Below are 17899 nucleotides of genomic sequence, written 5' to 3' on the forward strand. Positions count from 1 at the left end.
AACACCATTTTGTGGTCACCTCCTTTCATGCCCTGTCTTTGCGGCCCGGCTCTCACTCCCTCCTCTCCTGTACCAGTCTCATGCCTTCCATGATGTTCCCTACGAACCCTTTATCAATCGCGTCCTCTGCACAAAACACACCCTTTGGATATCGCTCCCACCGCAACCAATCCTCAACACGAGCTCTCTCTTTGGTCGTTGGGCTGAGGAGTCCAGCTCCCATGTCAATTGTGTCCAGGCCGTCCTTATAATAAAAGACAGTCGCACCACAGTTGACACAGAAGTATCGATCGACATCGGACGAAGTGTTGTAGTGGCCTAGTCTTGATCTGTCGGCGAGGAGGTATTCCAAGTCTTGCGAGCCAGCGTGAATCAGGCCTCTGGGGATTGTTATCCAGCTTGTTACTTCAAAGCCACTGACAAGTCGGCATGAGGTACAGGCGTCGAGAGATGCTCCGAATTTGCCCGTTCCCTCGTTGAAGCCTCTCTCCGGCCGTGCGATCGAGATGCTGACCTTTCGACAGTGACAATGGGCTTGAAGCAGGCCCATGTCATCGAGCTGAGTTTCGGACGGCCTTTTCTGAAGCTCGTCGTAGTCTCCTCCCATGACCTTGGCAACAATCTCGTCGCTAACAAGCCCACTTTTCCTCCCTTGCCAATGCCTGTCCATGCCTGCCAATTTTCCCTGATTGATCCAGCCGGTAGCTCCCCCGTCAGCCTTGACATCTTCTACCCAAAGTTGGACTCTATTCAACTGGTCCTCGAGGCCTTTCTCGTCTTGAAAATGAAGCACCCCTGTGGCGACCTCCCATTCATCTGCTCCGTCTCCCCTGTCGATATTGATGATACTGGCTCCACATTTCTTGCAGAACCAACGTTGACATGTCGATGAAGAATCGTACCTCACTAACCCATCACTCTGCAACACGTCGGTCGGCAACGGAACAGGAATAACGGCGAACGTGGCGAAAAGCTGTCCTGTTGCATGGCGACACGAATTGCAATTACAGACAGCAGATTTTAATGGGAGGGAAGAGGATGGAATTGAAAGGGGGAATGATGTCAGTCGGCAGTGACATTCGACTTTGGCAGCGACAAGCATTGTTCATCTTTGCCGTCCCAGATGTCATGATATCAATTTCTCCTTGCCGTTCTTCAAAAGAAGTTTCTTCGAAGATTTAACATACAACTTTTACAGGGCTCCTGGATCGGTCGAGATCATTGGACCCTCAGACAAGAAAGTCTAGACTCGTATTCGGACTGCCGCTTATCATGGGCACGCAACAGTCAAAGTTTTCCCGACAAAGTCCAACACGCCCTTCGACATCTAAATAATTGACCTGATCTCAGGCATTCTCCACCAACGAGTTTGAATGTCGCTCTGGCGGTCAACGTTGTCCATCATGGTTCATTTGAGCCCTTTCATTCTCGAAGATGTAATTTGTTACTCCCGTACAACATGTATATACTTTCACTGACAACGGTTCCTTTCTTCGCCGTAGAATTATGGCACAGCACCCCCGGCTAGCCAACCGAACGTTGATCTACTTAGCTGTCGTACAAACAAATCCACACCTTTTCGTACGCTTTCAATGATCATATCTATGTCTTGGTCAAACTGTGACAGCTATCGTCCTGAGCCATCAATATTGCCAGGTGCTCCGCACGAGCTCAGCAATCTTTCGAAGCTGGGCGCTGCTAGTCATCGGCCAGGTCGATAATGACCCTCGGTTTTAGGAGGGGGCGGAGGCAATGCGAGCAAATCATCTTCATCTTGGTCCTTAGACTGTACATGGATTCATATTGGCACAGGCCCAGTTGCCTCATTTTCTGTGGAGTCAGCACGCTCTTAACATCCTTGCATCCATCGGTGACACCATTTTCGATCCTAAAACGGAAGACACTCGAGAGTACTCAGCAAAAGAACCAGTGGCTAGAATCCTGAATCACCAACTACCCCGCAAAGCAAGAAATCGTTTGATTGACCATGAATTCCAACTAGTGGCCTAGAACATCCATGCGCACTAGCTTGGTTTTGCAATTCTAATTGACGACAAATCCTAGTGGATGGTAGATCTAGGTGTCTCGGACATGACATAATTAGAAGGTATGCTTAGGATGTAGCCAAATAGATATGGGGGATGATCAAAACTAGTAGCCAGAAAACATGTGCTCGGTGGCGGGAGCAACTCCATGGTACAGGACTCAAATGCAATGGCGTTGGTTGCCATGTCAATATCTCACAAGGTGATTCATGATTGCTGTGTAGAAGAGAAATATCCAATGAATTCGCCTTCTTTCGATTCCATTTTTGTCTCCAATAGCTCCTTCAGCTGCTGGCGCACTCTGGACTCTCAGTCAACCTTCAACCTAACCTATTGCTGTCCAGAAAATCAAACATGGCTTGATACCCAGCAGTGGCATTCTGGTGCAAAGTATGCCCATGTCCCGTTCGAAGCGGAATATACGTGTCGAGAGTCGAAGTTTTGGACAAAAAGTTTCTTTCAACCATGTCAAGTTGTATGAGTCTTTGCAATCACCTCCGCATAGAGCGAAAATCATATTCAACTAGGAAGTACTGTTGTGCACGCCATCGGATCAGCAAATGACCGTGAACAACTTATCAGACGATATAAATGGTATGAATGACAAGATACCTACCTACATGAGCCCCACAAATTTCAACGCAGGCAATCCGGTGACCTTGAAAGTGGACCTAAATTCCCCGACCGTGGCAGGCTGCAGGATCTCATTTCCATGCTTGAGCATGTCGGGATCCAGAAGACCTTGATTACTGAAGAAACCCCGCTGCAGGCTACTTTCTGTGCCGATAACGATGTATCCATTTCCGCGACCTGCGAATTTGATGGGGTCGTTCCTCGCTTCGTACTGCCAGCCAAAGGAGCTGTCTATACAAGGCAGAATACAGGTTGAGGACGAAGTCGGTTTGGATAGCACCATCGCTGAAGTCTCCATAATATGCAAGCAGTGCACCGGTCAGGAACGATCTGTACGAGTAGCCTGTGTAGACAAATTTAGTGAGCACTAGAACAGCGCCGGGGAAGAGTTTAGACTCAGCGGTCTTTACAATCTGCTCTGAGCGTGACATAGTTGTGATTTCCTTCAAGATTTCAAGCTGAAGCGGAGCTTGGACAATGTCGTATGTGTCAGGTTTGTCAGACTCTCCGGTCCCCAAGGCGATCGTAGGTCAAGATTGAGCAGCCGGCTGCCACCGCGGTGCGGATGTGGGAGTAGTTTTCGGGCTCGACTTCGGCGTCCCAGTATCGTCGACATCACGAAGTCCAGGTCAGTCAATCAGTATGTAGTGGATCACAGCTTCAAATGTATACTCATCAACACTGCAAGCCACAGAGAAAGCAGAGTGCAACTCTCCTCTTATCAAACGCGATCCCATGCGTTGCGATCTGAAGAATTTCCCTTTTCGCCCCACTGCCAACTGCGGGCACGCACTACTGTGCACTGATGTCGGAAGTATAATTGACCTGTAACGCGTGCACAACGCACACAGACGCGTGGAGATGTGACCAAGTGTCTACATCCCAAGCATAATTGACGCGGCCGATGTTATGCGGAGCGTCGTAGATGGAGTTATTCGCCGAGACCGTCACGGGGACGGTGAAAGCTGCACACTCCATATCTGGTGCTGTACTTGTATGGGGTCGGAGCTGTCACGGTGATGGTTGGAGAAAGCGAGGACGGCGTAGCTGAATAGAAGAAGAGATGAGATAATGAGAGGGCAATTGTTGAGAATCAACATGATTTTGCTATTGTTGTACATATTGGATCACAGATTGATAGACAATTACCGTCGAAATTTGGAGATTGGTATATGGAAAAGAGTACGAATAGTCTTTCTCTTATATTTAATATTGCATCTACACATCCTATGACGATGTCGATCCTGCCGATAAAACCCCCGCGTAAGGTCCGGGCCCCTTGAAAACCTCTGGGGCGATCGAATCTGAGGATTGGTTGTCGTTCCCTCGTATATATGGTTTCTGAACGTCCTTGCAAGCCCTTGTCCGCTCATAGCCTACCCTGCTGCGCAAGGCTCTGAGTGGGTCATCCCTAGTTGATCAACATCACCGAAGCCTCGTCAGCAGTGGGGCGATCCACTTTGACCCATACGGAGGGATATTCTTCTTTGTTCGCCGGCCCAGCGCTCGACCAAGAGAACAAGCTGGATGAGAGGATAAGAGGTTTGTATCTGGGATTAGATATTATTTAGAATGTGCTGACGGAATGGTATACTTTGTGGCTATCCAGATCAGCGGAATGGTTAGAGTTTTACTGGGTGAGATTAAGCGAGCACGCACACGAGCTGGGCCAGGATCATAACGCAGACGACTCGAGGGATTGGGGACCCACTTCTTAACGGAGCAGGACGTCACCGTGGGGAAAGCTAGTTATCTAGCATTTTGTGCATGCGTTTGACAATGCCTCAAGCTGAAGCTGTGGGAATGATATCGTATATGTCTTCCTGATCACCGCAGCTTATAGTCTCGGTCGGCGCCATGCTTCATCTTGTGTTCATCCATCCGTGCTGAACTGTCGGCCAGGAATGGATCGGGAGAATACACAAGGCAAGAGGTCGAGAGGATATAATGAACAGGTTATCTTGGAAACTTATACAGACTGACCTGCACTCGTAGTTCTGATCCTTCGACAACCAATACGATAATTTTAGATCATGCTTGCAGCCACCGATCACAGTAATCACGGATCCCAGAATCGGAAAATAATCTTCCTCTTGTTGGAGGAATCTTATGTCCGATTCGATTGCTGGGGGAAAGTGGACGTATATATGCTTTTCCGGTTTACCCTTTGTACACAAAGGGAGTAGATCACCCAAATCAATGACCCAAGGAATAATTAAAAAGGACAGCAAGAAAGAGCGAGATGGCATTCCGCTAAACGGGTTCCGGGCGTCAATGGGGGGCGCTCTACATTTTCACAGGTTGTATCGTCCAGAGAAGCTCATCATCTGGCGGGAGATAAGATCTGTAAGTCAATGTTACTTCATAGCGCGTCTCGTTAAGGTTGATATGGATGGATGGATAGAAGAAAGCTGTATCTGCCATAAGAAGATTGATTGAAAGAAATGACTTGCATAGAGAGTGATGTATCAACATTGCCAATCGGCAGTTAGCTGAACCCCTTCGCCTCTCAGCCTCTCACGCTTGTTGAGCTTTGCACTCCATTAGCCGGGCCGAGCCGTAACACTCTGGCGCCAAAGGCTAATTAACCAATGACCGATGATTGATGGTTGATGATATAGTGTTTTGATCCCACGCCTTTCTGTCTTCCATTCAGTTTGCGAGTGATACTAGGAACAGATAGAGCGCAACCCGAAAGATGGCACTGTCTCCCCCGTTTTTATAATTTCTTGATGTTAGGTCGACATGTCGTTTCATGGATAAGGTAATGAAGATATAATGCTGTACTTGCGCAAGGACTGCTTGCCCACTGACTCTCTGTCTCTCGTTCTTGACTCGCTTGAACTGTGATCATGTATCATGCTCTCCTGGGAGCAGTGTGACGCTAATCCTCCTGCTATAGAATAGCACATTTCGACTGCAAGAGTCAGGTTAACATTATAACATTTCTCTGGTCTAATGGGTACCAACCGCCTGCTCCCTTTTTTGACTTTTGTGTCCGGTCGTTTGCTGGCTTCCATCGGCCTTTTGCTGTTTGGCTTGCGGCTGTTTCTTCTTCCGCGGGGGTTTTTTGTCAGGCGGACGCCGGCGGAAGGTACCTTCGTATCGAATGGCATGAGCCGTAGAACCGGAAGGCATCCTAGGTATTGATCACGCCTCTCAATTATAATCAAAGCTCAGGAACGGTGTTGCGATGAGAGCAGCTGAGTTGGAGGCTGCGTGTCGAACTGCGCAGTTTGACGAGAATTCGTCTACGGTGCAGCCTGGTTTTGTCGATCAGAAAACGCCACCAGATCATGCCCGATGCCAAATCTGTCCGGTCACCCATGTCGTCCGCCTTTTGCCTTTGGGGACCGACTCTCGTTCTTCCCTTTGCTTCACGCCCTTCTCCCATGGTCTGGTTGACTGCCTTGAAAGCGACATCGTGATACCGCGACAAGTCCCAAGTCGGAGCTGGGAACAAAACGTCGTTTTATGCATTGCCTTCGCCAACCCAGCGCCCGGTCCTCGAAAACCTGTAAATATCAATCTGTTTGCCTACCGTTGGACGGCGAGCGATCGTGAAGCCAGTCCTCCTAAGTTGCAACACTGGATAGTATGTGGCGATTATCTGTGTTTGGGCGAAGATTCGAGACCAGAGAAGGCTTCGCGAAGTTCACAAGCCCCCGTTTGCAGACGACGCGATATATCACATTTGGAAGTCAGTGTTGCTTTTTGAGCAGTCCTTCCACAACATATCACTCTGAAACGAGCTCCAACAAATTCCCAATATCCGCATGGATGTATATTCAGTCTCCCAGTCGTACTCTTGACAATGGAGTTGACACAACACGATCTCGGTCCTTCCCTCTGGCGCATCTGGGCCCTATCTCCTGGGGACGGTGTATAGACTTCTGCGTGAGTCTAATTAGCAACCTCCCGTTTGGTTGTCTCACATTGCTTCTTTGATTCTGTTTCTTTTCCCGGACCCCCTCCCCAAATATTCTAGGCTGTGGTAAGCAGAATTTATCTCCCAGGATGATTCTCTCCCCTGGTGGAAATCGAACCTTGCCTTCAGGAATGAAATAAAACGTTCTTTACGAACGTTCAGATATCCAGCTCTCTGTGGATCTTCATCGGCGAACGAATTCGCATCGCAATGCCCTGTCAATCAATGCACAGCAGGTACTTTGTCCTGCCATGACAAATGTCCAATTTGATATCTCCGAGACGTGGATGACACTGTATGTTTCCTTGCACAGTCGTGGCACCAAGATGAAACTAAATCTACTTACGCGATTCTGTTCAAGGAATGTGACCTCAGAGTGGAGGTGTGCAGACCGGCTTGATCAAGAGTCCAAAGTCAAGAGTCAGCCCGACAATAGCATGCCACTGAGCTGTTCAACCTGTGAATGACACTTTCGCGTGTTTCTCTCATGCCAGCAGAGGGACGTATGACGCAAAGATGATTGAGCTTCTGCTCTACTCTTATTCCAGTGGTCGTGCAGTTGAGAGTTGCTGGCAGTGACACCGTGCGCAATGGCCAATGCTCAATATTGGCGACTTTCTTCTCAAAATTGCCCGTTATATTATGCAACTATTGCCTCTCAAAGAGCCTAATTCATTCACGGCAAGCTGCAAATTCGGTGAGGGAAGTTGACTGGTTCGCAAACATCGTTCCGGCGTCGAGCGAGACCTCGCGACCTCCGAGTTTCGCCATTCTCTAATGAGAGCTGCTTGAACCGGGAAGCTCCAATGGAGAGCCGTAAGATCTGTGTCCCAAGAGATAAGTGAGAATATCGAATGGAAAGTTTCTGCTCAAAGCATGTTTAAGAAAGAAGGTAACGTATTGCCTCCCTGGACCACAAAAGAAGGGCTGGATGAAGTCAGCGCAGTATTGGTCTTTGTGCTATTGAACGGGTACACCCGTCTGCGCCTGGCATGATTGCATTACAATTCCTTTTCAACACTTGCTCTCTTTTGTATCAAGTGGAAGGCTCTAGTTGAATCTTCATCAATATGAGTTCTCGCTACTTGGAGTCGCATCTTAGGAATATCTTCCAAAAGGCATCTCTCCAGGATAGCTTTGATATTAACGACTCAAAGCACAGGAGGGAGATTCAAAAGCTTGTCAACGTTTCAGCATATCCGCAAGTTTCCCTATGCATGTACACAAATGGAAAACTGATCAAACGAACATTCTACTCCAACGGATCGATACAGCCAACGACATCTGAACAGGCAGGTGCCGTCAGCCATGAACACTCCACACCCGTCCCTGAGCCGGAAGCGCCGTCGAGGGAGTCGAAGTGCCTGTTTGCTATCGGTTCCTATTCCAAGATCTTCGTCGATATTATTTACATTCGACTCTTTGAAAATGGTACAATGAAAAAGCTGGGAATCGCTTGGACGGATAGCGCGATTGCCACGTTCAACGAGCTTCGTCGAAGGAACAACAAACCCGGTATGAAAATGCCGTCCAGGAACCCTAGCATTGAACAGTTGCTACTTCATTGGGATGCCTTTGCGCCCATGGATGCATCTTTCATTGCTCCTGATGAAACTTTTCTTGGAACCAAGCAACAGTTCATTAAAATAGCTCCGCGAATGACAGATGAATATTTTCAGAAGAACGATAATAAGCATTATCTCTACTCCAATGCAAATCACATTTTCGCGGTGATGCTTCTTGAAGAGCTCCTCCGAAAGCCATTCTTCGAGATTGCGCAGGAATATCTATTCGGCCCAATGGGAATGACACATACGGCGGCGGATCAAAAATCCCTGGAGAGGCTGAGATCGGAAAGAGCAGAGATTTTAGAAGGCTACCGGATCCGAGCAGACATGAGCTCCTCACCTCGTCCACAGGGACACAATTATCTGTCTGACGGAGTCGAAGTCGCGTCTATGGGAGCATGGAGCTGTGTTGACGATCTGGCCAAGCTCCTCCAGGGCCTTCTGGATGCCTACAACGGTCATAAATCCTCATTTACAAAAGCAGAGGCGGACCTGTTCTTTTCTCCTGCCGCGGGCGAAGATGAACCAGAGACTTCTCCAGCAGGAATTTACTGTCCCCTGGACTCTGAGTTTGCCGGGGCACAATCATTAAGTCGCAGTCTCCAATCAACCAGCTCGTACACTCTAGGAACGCACAAAGGGAAATCGAAGTATGTGCATTATAAAGGTGGAACGGTTGACGGTTTTACAAGCACCGTCTACATCTCACACCTGGACAATACCTTTGTCATTGTGCTTGGGAATGGGGCAGGGCCGGTGGATGTCACTAGTCATATCGCGAGTTACATATTGGAAAAAGTCTTTGCACTATATCCCGAAGCCGCCATTTACGACCATGTCGAACAAGAACGGGAGCGCAATTGCAACAGAATTCGAGCCTTTGAAGACATGGACAATATGGAAACGGCCACCTGGTCCAACGACATGACAAGATTTGCCGGGAGATACGTCTGCCACCAGGACCTACAGAAAATCGAGATCTACGAGGACGGTGGGGCCATCCTGCGCGTGCAAGATAAATGTTCTGGGAGGATGGTGGTCGGTGCCTCTGAATCTAAAATTCGGTTATTTCCCGGAGATGACGGTTTTGGACTTGACCGGTGGTCCGTGTGGGAAGATCTCTCGTTTTCTGAAGAAGAGCGGAGTGGCATAAATGTTCTGGTTTCTGGTGATGGACGAGTATTTTACGTAGAGTAGATCTGTGCTGCAAAGCAAAAGATTTTAGGTTTTGGGAGCTTAGGGAAAGAAAGTTCTGGGGGGGGAGGACCTTGCTAGTTCCTGATCAATTTGGCGTAGCGTCATTCCCGGGCCTATCTATGTCTATGAGATGATTTTGTACATTACAACAAGAGCGCAACTCCTAGTTTTCTTCTTCCGGGAGTATTGAAACCCATTCCCCCCAAGACATGAGCATTCTCCGACCACGCTACCTCAGGTAGATATATCTCAAGCGTTTTGCAGCTTGCCATTGGTTATGAATGCAACGAGAATCGCAGCGTAGCTTTGCGAATTTGTTAGTTTCTGTTCCCTTCCGAAGAGTTTAGGGCATGGGAGAGAAAATGTCAGAGCTCACCCTGCCAGAACTGCAAGATTGGTATGAGTAGACTTAGCTGCCAGGACAGGTGACGCGACAGCTGCGAGCGGCAGGCACACAGAAACCACGACGAGCTTTGCGGTCTGACTATTGAGCCGCGACAATAGAATGATGGGAGCGACCAGGAGACAGCAGATAATAAAGTCAACTATAATATGCTCTGCGCGCCGCACCTTTGCCTCTGAGTATATGAAGAACCTCGGGTCCGAACTGTCCGATGGCCCCCAGCTCCGGCGATGCTGACAACGTATTCTGGTTAGCTTCAAGAACCTTCCATGTTCGTAAGGGGCGGAAGTGATGCCAAAGCCCGTTGACAGAAGTTCAACAGCGAGCTTGCCCGGACTAGGGTTTGGGGACTCCTGTCTCTTTACTATCTCACTGTCTTACCTTAAACAATCTCCCAAGTCCGAGCGACTTGTTGATAAACTTGTCGATAAATTTGTGAATGAGTCCTTTCTCCCGATCAACAAGGGCCATCGTGTCGTCCCAGCATGCTTCCGTATGGTATTCGTTCCTGAGCGGTTCGAAGCTGTCGGCTTTATCTTTCAACGTTTTTAGCACTGTGTGCGAGGTCGGCGGCATCTCCAACACCTGCTTGTATGCAAACAGGGCTTTATCTGATGGTTCCGGATCAGAGCGATTCATAATGCTTTACTGACCACGGACTAAGAAAAACTCACTATATCTTTCAAGCAGTTCTTCGATTTTTGGTGACATCGACACCAACATTTCCGTCGGGCAACGAATCGGATCCACCTCAACCGCGCCTTCTAAGCAAGCATGGAAGCCTTCAACGCGCACTTGAGAGTCGTACTCTGCGAGCTGGCGTTGGAGCGTTAGAATATTGAATAAATTCAGCCGTGTGAATCGCCGGAAGATAATCCGGTCGTGGTCGGGATCTTCTTTCATGTAGGTGATGAGCTTGATATGGTCTCGTGCGGCTTCCTTCAACTGCTCAATACTCATTTCTTCAGGACGTAGTTCCTCACGCTGCGCCCCATTGCTCTCGATCGTCACTGTGGATCTGTTGCTCGACATCTTCGGTCTTCCTGCCCTAGCATCTGAGATATCGTCAGTCCAGAGTAAATAGATGCTGATCTAGAATCCACATTGGTTTATACTCGCGTTCGATGTGAGGAGCGCTGCTTCAAGTTCTGGTCGTGACCTGGCCTTCGAACACTCAAGGTGTGAACCGAAAGCTGCTTAAGCTCTTGTATTGGCTAATGAAGGACCGAGAGCGTGTGCTCGACGGCGGAGCTCGAAGCGCGCGCCTCGTGAAGTAAGCCCGGCCGACCGCCGGTTCATTGTAAAATACGATAGTATTGAAGCAGAACGTGCTATAACAAGTATTGCAATTCCAAAGACATCCACGAAATGATTTGGCAAATTCTTCGATGCATACTTGGTTGCCGGCTTTCCTTGCTCCATGCCCGGTGCACACGAGTTAGCCAAAAGAGCCAATACAACAAAGTTGATCAGCTACTCGGTCAATGATGAGATCTGAACGGCCAGTTCGGATGAATGGGCGCCATTCAATTGTGCCTGGCGAATGCCCCAGCATTCGAAAGATAGCTCCATACAGAATGGAGTGTTGATGAAGAGCATGCAATAGCAAAATAGTTTGAGTCCTGGAACATCGATTTTTAGCGCCGGCCATTAGATTGATTGGCGTGGGTCACGCGGAGCACCGCGAGGCTGAGTAAATAACTGACATCTTAACCTAGGTATATCATCGAGTGTCCGTACTCCGCCATGCCAATTTGGCGTGCGTGGCTGTTGTGATAAGTCCACCTCTAACAGCAAAGATGATGATCAAGGTTGGGTGCAGACATAGAAGCGAGGAAAAAGCTCGGCTGCGGTTGAAGAAGTTCAGGGGCCACAGTCTGTCAATTTCATATTCAGCTAATCCAAAAGGTACATTGTCTCTTCATTTACTGGCTCTCTAATATAGCACCTCAACCTAGAGTGCTGCCACTACTTACAAGATTCATCGCTTGTGCAGCAGCCGTATACAAAGCAACCATGACAATATTTCGTATTCTTCCACAAGCACCAAAATTCGTCCACCACCTGGATCGCCTCACGGCTTAAATCGAGCCATCACTGCTGAAACTTATGACAAGTTTCAGCTTCTGGATGACAACCCTCTTCGATTCTTCGATCTTTGGAGGTTGAAACACCTCCCGGTCCAGTTCAATGACCAGCCTTAAGACCAGCGATTTTTAACTCAGGCGCTCCAATGCAGTAACAACCTGAGGCTGAAAATAATCTTCGGCACAAGCCTGCAACACAGCTGTTAGCAGCTTAGTCACGAGAAAGGCTGAATTGCCGAGTTCTGCCTGTGGTTGGATGATGGGAGCATCAGACGGATTCGTTTTGAGAAAAATAGGACAACGGAAGATAATGCAATCAAGCAAGAAACTAGTAGATCTCTTCCGCCCCCAAAAAAGAAAATCGATGCCTGCTGTGACCTTCTCAATTTCTCACCCACAGTAAGGCTGAGGCTGGCTTCGGGCCAGTATTGTCGCTTTGATACCACGAAGGCTGCCCTTTGCTTGTAGCAGACCTGAAAACGAGATGAAAAGTGATAGGAGGTAAGAAAACGCAATGGTCATTCCACAAAGAATACAGAATTCAAGCTCGATGGAAGTGATGGAGGGGGTCGAGCGCCTGAGATGCGCCCTGCCAGCAAGAGGCGGCTGCATCCCGCATGCACATCGACGACAGCCCGATTGGTCCACGTCATGACCCCGGTAGGCTGTTAGTAGTTCTTCAAGACAGACACATACTGTACCTCAGTGTGTACAGATGAGAACATAGAGACCGAGGTTTTAATGATAATATCTATATTAGTGGGTAGGTCGGAGCGATATTTTCCAAGCCAATTTTATCCAGGAGCCCGTGATCCCATTGTCTGAAGCAAATTTGTTGCGAGATTTGGTACAATCTCATCTGAAACAAAACAAGAAAACAAGAAGTCTTGTCCTCGCACGGCGCCCACGAGGGACAAAGTTACCGGTCCACCCGCTATCAATGACCTGGGGAATGAACGCCAATGATGATGAGCTCCATGCCAGCCAGATAAAGGCGTGAAAGAACCCTGATTAGTGGGTACCAACCACTACCACAAAAGTAGCTTGGGGCCAGGACTTGGGCTCGAATCGCTCTCCACTTTTCTAGGTTCTTGTGATGAGATAGAATGTGGTAGCGAGGGGCCCCTACATTAAGTACCTGCATTAAACTCAGAAACTACGAACCTCATGTAGAACGGAGGTAATCATATACAGCAACGAAATTTGGAGAGCATTTCTTTCACCCATAGCCATACTCTAATCTTGCCACTCTGCTGCATGCTACCAGCATGTCGGATGAAGCGCCTTCATTTACGAGGTGGGCCCTTTAAGCTCCTTTCGAAATGCAACGACAAAGCTTGCACTGGACCGACTTTTCTGGGCGCCAACACTTCTTCCTTCAAAGTGGAGAGCCGAGACTGCCACGTAACATTCCATGGCCCCATTGTCCTCCTCTTGGTTAGCATACAATCTGGACTCGCCTAATTCTTGAAAACCCTAGCCGTATCAATCACATGGAGAGTGGAAGGGAGAATTTCCCAGGCCTCCCGGTATACTGGGAGATTGCGGGGCCATGGGCGGCTAGAACCTTAAAGAGGGCCCAACAGCTCTGTGGTTGTCTAGTTTGTGTTTCTTCTCTTTTCGTGCTTTTATTCTCTCACCTCCCGACGCTCGTTTATCAACAGGCCAACGCTCGTTACCATACCAAAATCCAAAATGCAATTCCAATTCTTCACCGTTCTGACGGCCTTCACCTGTCTGGTATCGGCATGGGGTCCCCATGGTCCTCGTCGAGGGGGTGGCAAAAAATGTCTGAGCGATGCAAAGGCAACAGAAATCATCAACACCTACGAGACGTTGATCAGCCGTTCAGTTACAGGCGCCGAGTTCAATTCCACTGCCGATGCTATCCTTGCCGATGATTTCTTCACCATGAGCAACTCTATTAATGCCGAAGTTGGCAAGCCTGTAAGTGTGATACTCTTTGAGACCAAGGGGTTTGCTGGTAGCTGACTCTATAAACCAGCTTGAAGCCATCTCTATTCCATCCAAAGCCGCCTTCATTGCTGCATTCCATGCTGCGCCTCCAACTGCGGGAACACAGACTCTCGACTTGCTTCACACTTGCACCCAGATGGTTTGGCGCTGGCTCGGAACCAGCTCGGAGGGACTACCAGTTCGCGGTCTCACGATGATGAATATCACCACTGAGGGACAGATCTCCGCCACCTTCGTGGAATATTTCCGACCAGCACTCATTGAGTGTGACGTCTAAGTCTAGAGATTTGGGACTCTTGAAGTCATGAAGGAAATCATCAGGGAGAGGATGTGACGGAGGTGATGAGGGAAGAAAAGGGGTGCCCAGAATATTCCAGTATGCTAATCATCTCTCCAAAAGCCCAAAGCCACTTCACAGGTGTGCAGAAGAATCATCTCGTTCGTGGCAGTGTCAAGCGGTATAGGGCTCAAATGCATGGAGAGTTAGTCCTCGAATATAATAATAATCTTGGCATATTTTGGAGGCAGGGGGTGTATCTCTGCAGACCTACACCCACATTCGCTTTTATGACAGCGTCTGGCAAAGCTGCTGCTCCCGTGAACATAACTTGTGTATGGGGCATCCATCGTAATGATCAACTTCTATGAGTTCCATCGAGGCTTCGTAGGGCGCCTGTTAGGACTGGTGGGTTAGAAACTGGTCAGCAAAGGTGCCTTCCACCATAACGAGAGCCGCAAAGATTAATTTACCGGTGGAGTGCATTCTGTCCAACTCCGGTGTTACCTAATTTTCTTTGGGAGACCGTTTGCGTCGATGCGCTCGACGTAACATGGTGCAAATCAACTGCCTTTGCTGTTGTATTTCTTGCTCCATAGATTGGATTTGGAATGACTGAGGACCAGAGCCTCAACGAAATCAATGAGGGGAAAAGAACGTACAAAATGAGATTCAAGGACACTGGCAGCTATATTTCGTCGTCCCTGAGTTGGTTCGGCCGAACACGGAATGTAAATGCGCGTTGCTGACGGCCGTACTTGGCAATGGTGGCGGAGGGGATTCTGCAAAGGGTACTTGAATCAGCGACGATGCTGACCATTGAGTGACCACTAATTTACCGCAAATCCTATTCAGGCCCTCGGAGCTGATTTGGCACTGCAGAAAACTGAATCGCTGCGATTCGCAGGCCGGGTGACACGCTTGTCTCAGAAGATAAGCCTGAGCGCTCCTGATCTGTGGGAAAGCGTCAAGCCTCGTTCATGATTACAGCCAGAGAAAAGCCCATGATTTCATCATTCTAAATCTCTGCGGTAATTGCTATCTATATACCCATCTTATCAGGACATTTCTTCGCTTTTGTCTTGGGAATGGGGAAAACAGCGGCAATGAACCCAGCACGTCGGCATCAATGCCAGGTCTGCTTTGCATCCTTCTCGCGCAGCGGTCACCTGCAGAGACATTATCAAACCCGTACTTACTATGACCGCTTCTCTCGCCCTACGTCAGTCTCGCACTAATTTTGGCCAACAGATTTGCCCCGCAAACCTTTCATATGTTCTTTCTGCTCATCGACTTTCAAGCGAAGGTATAGACCCGGCAAGAGACTCTCAGAGAGATCCCAAAGGCTAATTCAATGTCAGTGATGCCCTGCGAAAGCACTGGAAATCATGCGCTGCGCGACAGATGCTGGGGGAACCTATTCCAGATCAAAAGCCCCCGGGTCGCAAGAAAAGATCTTGTAATGAGTGTTCGTCTGTCAAACAGGGATGCGATCTCCAAAATCCATGCGGTAATTGCCTTGCAAAGTCTCAAACATGTACTTATGACAAAGACAGTCGCCAGAGTGAAGATGACGGTGGCGAAGGGCATAATTTGGATATTGAATCTCTTTTCCTGGACCTTGGACCTCTACCAGTGTTCGAGCCGTGTCTTCCGAACCTTTTCACCGATTCCAACGTCTCTTCTATTTTCCCGCTGTGTGATGAGAAGGCACTCGCTCTTGACGTTACGGGCACTGGAAATGCCTTGACGATTTCAAAGTCAAATGCTGGATTCGACTTTCTTGTTCATTTTGTGACAGCCTCTGGGCTAGATAGCACTTTCAACTTTATCACGATAACCGAAAGAGGAAGGTCACCGACAAATCGTCTGTCCGGCTCATCGCTGCAATGGAAGGTGATGTCTTCATTTGATTCTCAATCTGCCCGGACTGACAGAGTGGACGGGTCGAATACAGTTGAGATCCCCCAAATGATAGAATGGATCTGTCATCCATTCTTTCTTCCCGCCAAAGCACTCTGGGACGCCATTCAAGCCGCCGAACCCAAATTAGCTATCACCTTTGACGCCAAAATACCTTCAAAAGACTCCCAAATCGAAATGTTCAACCCGTTCAATCTCGAGAGATTCACACAGCTGTTCTGGGATCGATGGTACTTCAATTGTCCCATCCTTCACAGACCCAGTTTCGACATCTCGACGGCTCGAATCGAGACCATTTTCGTTCTGGCACTCACGGGGGCCCTGATGTCTTCCAATACAGAAGACCTTAAAAATGCCAGATCATGGCTCGACATAGTGGAGATTGTTTTTCAACATCCGCTCTTGTCGGGACCCAAAACCAATTCTGGCAGCCAGGATTCCGAAGGATCATTACATGAGAGGTTGGATATTATTCAGAGTGGCCTAATGATATGTGTGTTGCAGAACTGGGAAGGCTCTGATGCCGCTCAAACAAGGATTCGGCGACAAAGATTTTCGGCTATTGTGTTCGTGAGTCTCCCCCATGGCCTCGTTTTCTGATTACGTTGACTAATTGACCAAGGCTTCCAGAGATCTAGGATTTGAGCGCGCAAGGCATGGAGATGACCTCGACTTGAATCGAAATCAGATGGACTGGTCAGCTTTCATCTTCAACGAGGAGTTGATCAGGCAGGCACATTTGGCTGTCCTCATTCTAGCGTGTTTAACTAACTTTTCCCATGCCAGAACCCTGACTTTTGTTTTTCTTCTCGACACAGAATTCACCATATTTCATAACGTTCCTCCTCGAATCTCAATCTCAGAACTTGAGATGGGATTTTCTTGCTCAGAGCCCTGTTTTATGGCTCAGAATCCCCAAGAATTCCTCGAAAGAACACGCACGACACATCCCGATTACTTCCGAATCAAAGACTTCCTGGTCTGCGACGTAATTGCAACGCTCTGTTTCGATCATAAGGATAGCGATGATGTCCCAACGAAATTGTTCGGACTGACTGCCTTGAATCTTTTTGCAACTGTCTCAGGTGAGCATAAAATTCCTTCGCATACCTGCCTATATCCTAGTAACATCTCGTCATTACAGCAATTCACAGTATTATATTCAGCCAATGCACGTCTCTTTGCCTGTTCCCGTCGACTCAATCACTGCTCCGAAAAGGTTTAGAGACGTGGCTTAAGGTCTGGGAAATGCGATTGCAAATCTCAAGCAACGACATGCCATTGAATTTTGGCGGACAGGTTGGAGAAGAACCGACGAATGGGGTAGATGGAATTGCTCGTCATGCTCGAGAATTCCAAACACTGGCCTTGGTGAAGCTCAGCAGTTTCCAAGAATCTAGTCAGAGTTTCACTGATGGAAGCACAATTGGCCCGCGAACGACGGTGCCTCGCTTGGGAGATGTTGCAGAACTGGTGCTGAGACCGGCTTTCATTGATTAACGACGATAATAGAAGTTGAGCTAAATATTAGCTCCAGAGCGTTTGAAAGGCTCGTTGACCATCTATCAAAAGGGCAGTGGATCGTCGGAACCAAAATACTCATGCTCCAGGCACAGGAATGTGTAACCCTCCTCCCAAATCTTAGCAACTTACAGGCTTGATATATTGCTATCGACCTTTGAAGAGGTCTCTATGGTCTTGACGAGATTCCTATGCTACACAGCTCCTTGATATCACTGGTGACCTTTAAGGTCTTGAACAATCTGTAATGACCAGGAACAGGCTATAGGACATGAGCATGAATATGATCCTGTGCTAAACAAATCACCCTGTTGCCCATGTGTGCATGAATCCTGTATTG

General features: G+C 48.3%; 6 protein-coding genes across 6 annotated transcripts; 3 read left to right on the forward strand and 3 right to left on the reverse strand.

Annotated features, from left to right (window-relative positions):
- Window positions 1–52: 52 nt before the first annotated feature.
- Z518_06126 (uncharacterized protein) lies at window positions 53–1102 on the reverse strand (the record flags this gene model as incomplete). Its single annotated transcript, XM_013416936.1, has 1 exon — window positions 53–1102. The coding sequence occupies one exon, from the start codon at window positions 1100–1102 to the stop codon at window positions 53–55; it is 1050 nt and encodes a 349-aa protein (XP_013272390.1).
- A 1559-nt stretch (window positions 1103–2661) lies between these two features.
- Z518_06127 (uncharacterized protein) lies at window positions 2662–3109 on the reverse strand (the record flags this gene model as incomplete). The annotated part of the gene is given in 2 exon segments (XM_013416937.1): window positions 2662–2905; window positions 2916–3109. The coding sequence occupies 2 exon segments, from the start codon at window positions 3107–3109 to the stop codon at window positions 2662–2664; spliced, it is 438 nt and encodes a 145-aa protein (XP_013272391.1).
- Window positions 3110–7676: 4567 nt separating this feature from the next.
- Window positions 7677–9371, forward strand: Z518_06128 (uncharacterized protein; the record flags this gene model as incomplete). Its single annotated transcript, XM_013416938.1, has 1 exon — window positions 7677–9371. The coding sequence occupies one exon, from the start codon at window positions 7677–7679 to the stop codon at window positions 9369–9371; it is 1695 nt and encodes a 564-aa protein (XP_013272392.1).
- Window positions 9372–9620: 249 nt separating this feature from the next.
- Z518_06129 (uncharacterized protein) lies at window positions 9621–10806 on the reverse strand (the record flags this gene model as incomplete). Its single annotated transcript, XM_013416939.1, has 4 exons — window positions 9621–9675; window positions 9748–10007; window positions 10156–10385; window positions 10449–10806. 4 exons carry the CDS (start codon window positions 10804–10806, stop codon window positions 9621–9623), a joined length of 903 nt encoding a protein of 300 aa, XP_013272393.1.
- A 2750-nt stretch (window positions 10807–13556) lies between these two features.
- Window positions 13557–14115, forward strand: Z518_06130 (uncharacterized protein; the record flags this gene model as incomplete). The annotated part of the gene is made up of 2 exons (XM_013416940.1): window positions 13557–13808; window positions 13867–14115. The coding sequence occupies 2 exons, from the start codon at window positions 13557–13559 to the stop codon at window positions 14113–14115; spliced, it is 501 nt and encodes a 166-aa protein (XP_013272394.1).
- Window positions 14116–16014: 1899 nt separating this feature from the next.
- On the forward strand, window positions 16015–17538 carry Z518_06131 (uncharacterized protein; the record flags this gene model as incomplete). The annotated part of the gene is made up of 3 exons (XM_013416941.1): window positions 16015–16608; window positions 16661–17123; window positions 17183–17538. The coding sequence occupies 3 exons, from the start codon at window positions 16015–16017 to the stop codon at window positions 17536–17538; spliced, it is 1413 nt and encodes a 470-aa protein (XP_013272395.1).
- Window positions 17539–17899: the final 361 nt, after the last annotated feature.

The sequence above is a fragment of the Rhinocladiella mackenziei genome (assembly GCF_000835555.1).
Source record: "Rhinocladiella mackenziei CBS 650.93 unplaced genomic scaffold supercont1.4, whole genome shotgun sequence".
NCBI classification, from domain to species: Eukaryota; Fungi; Ascomycota; class Eurotiomycetes; order Chaetothyriales; family Herpotrichiellaceae; genus Rhinocladiella; species Rhinocladiella mackenziei.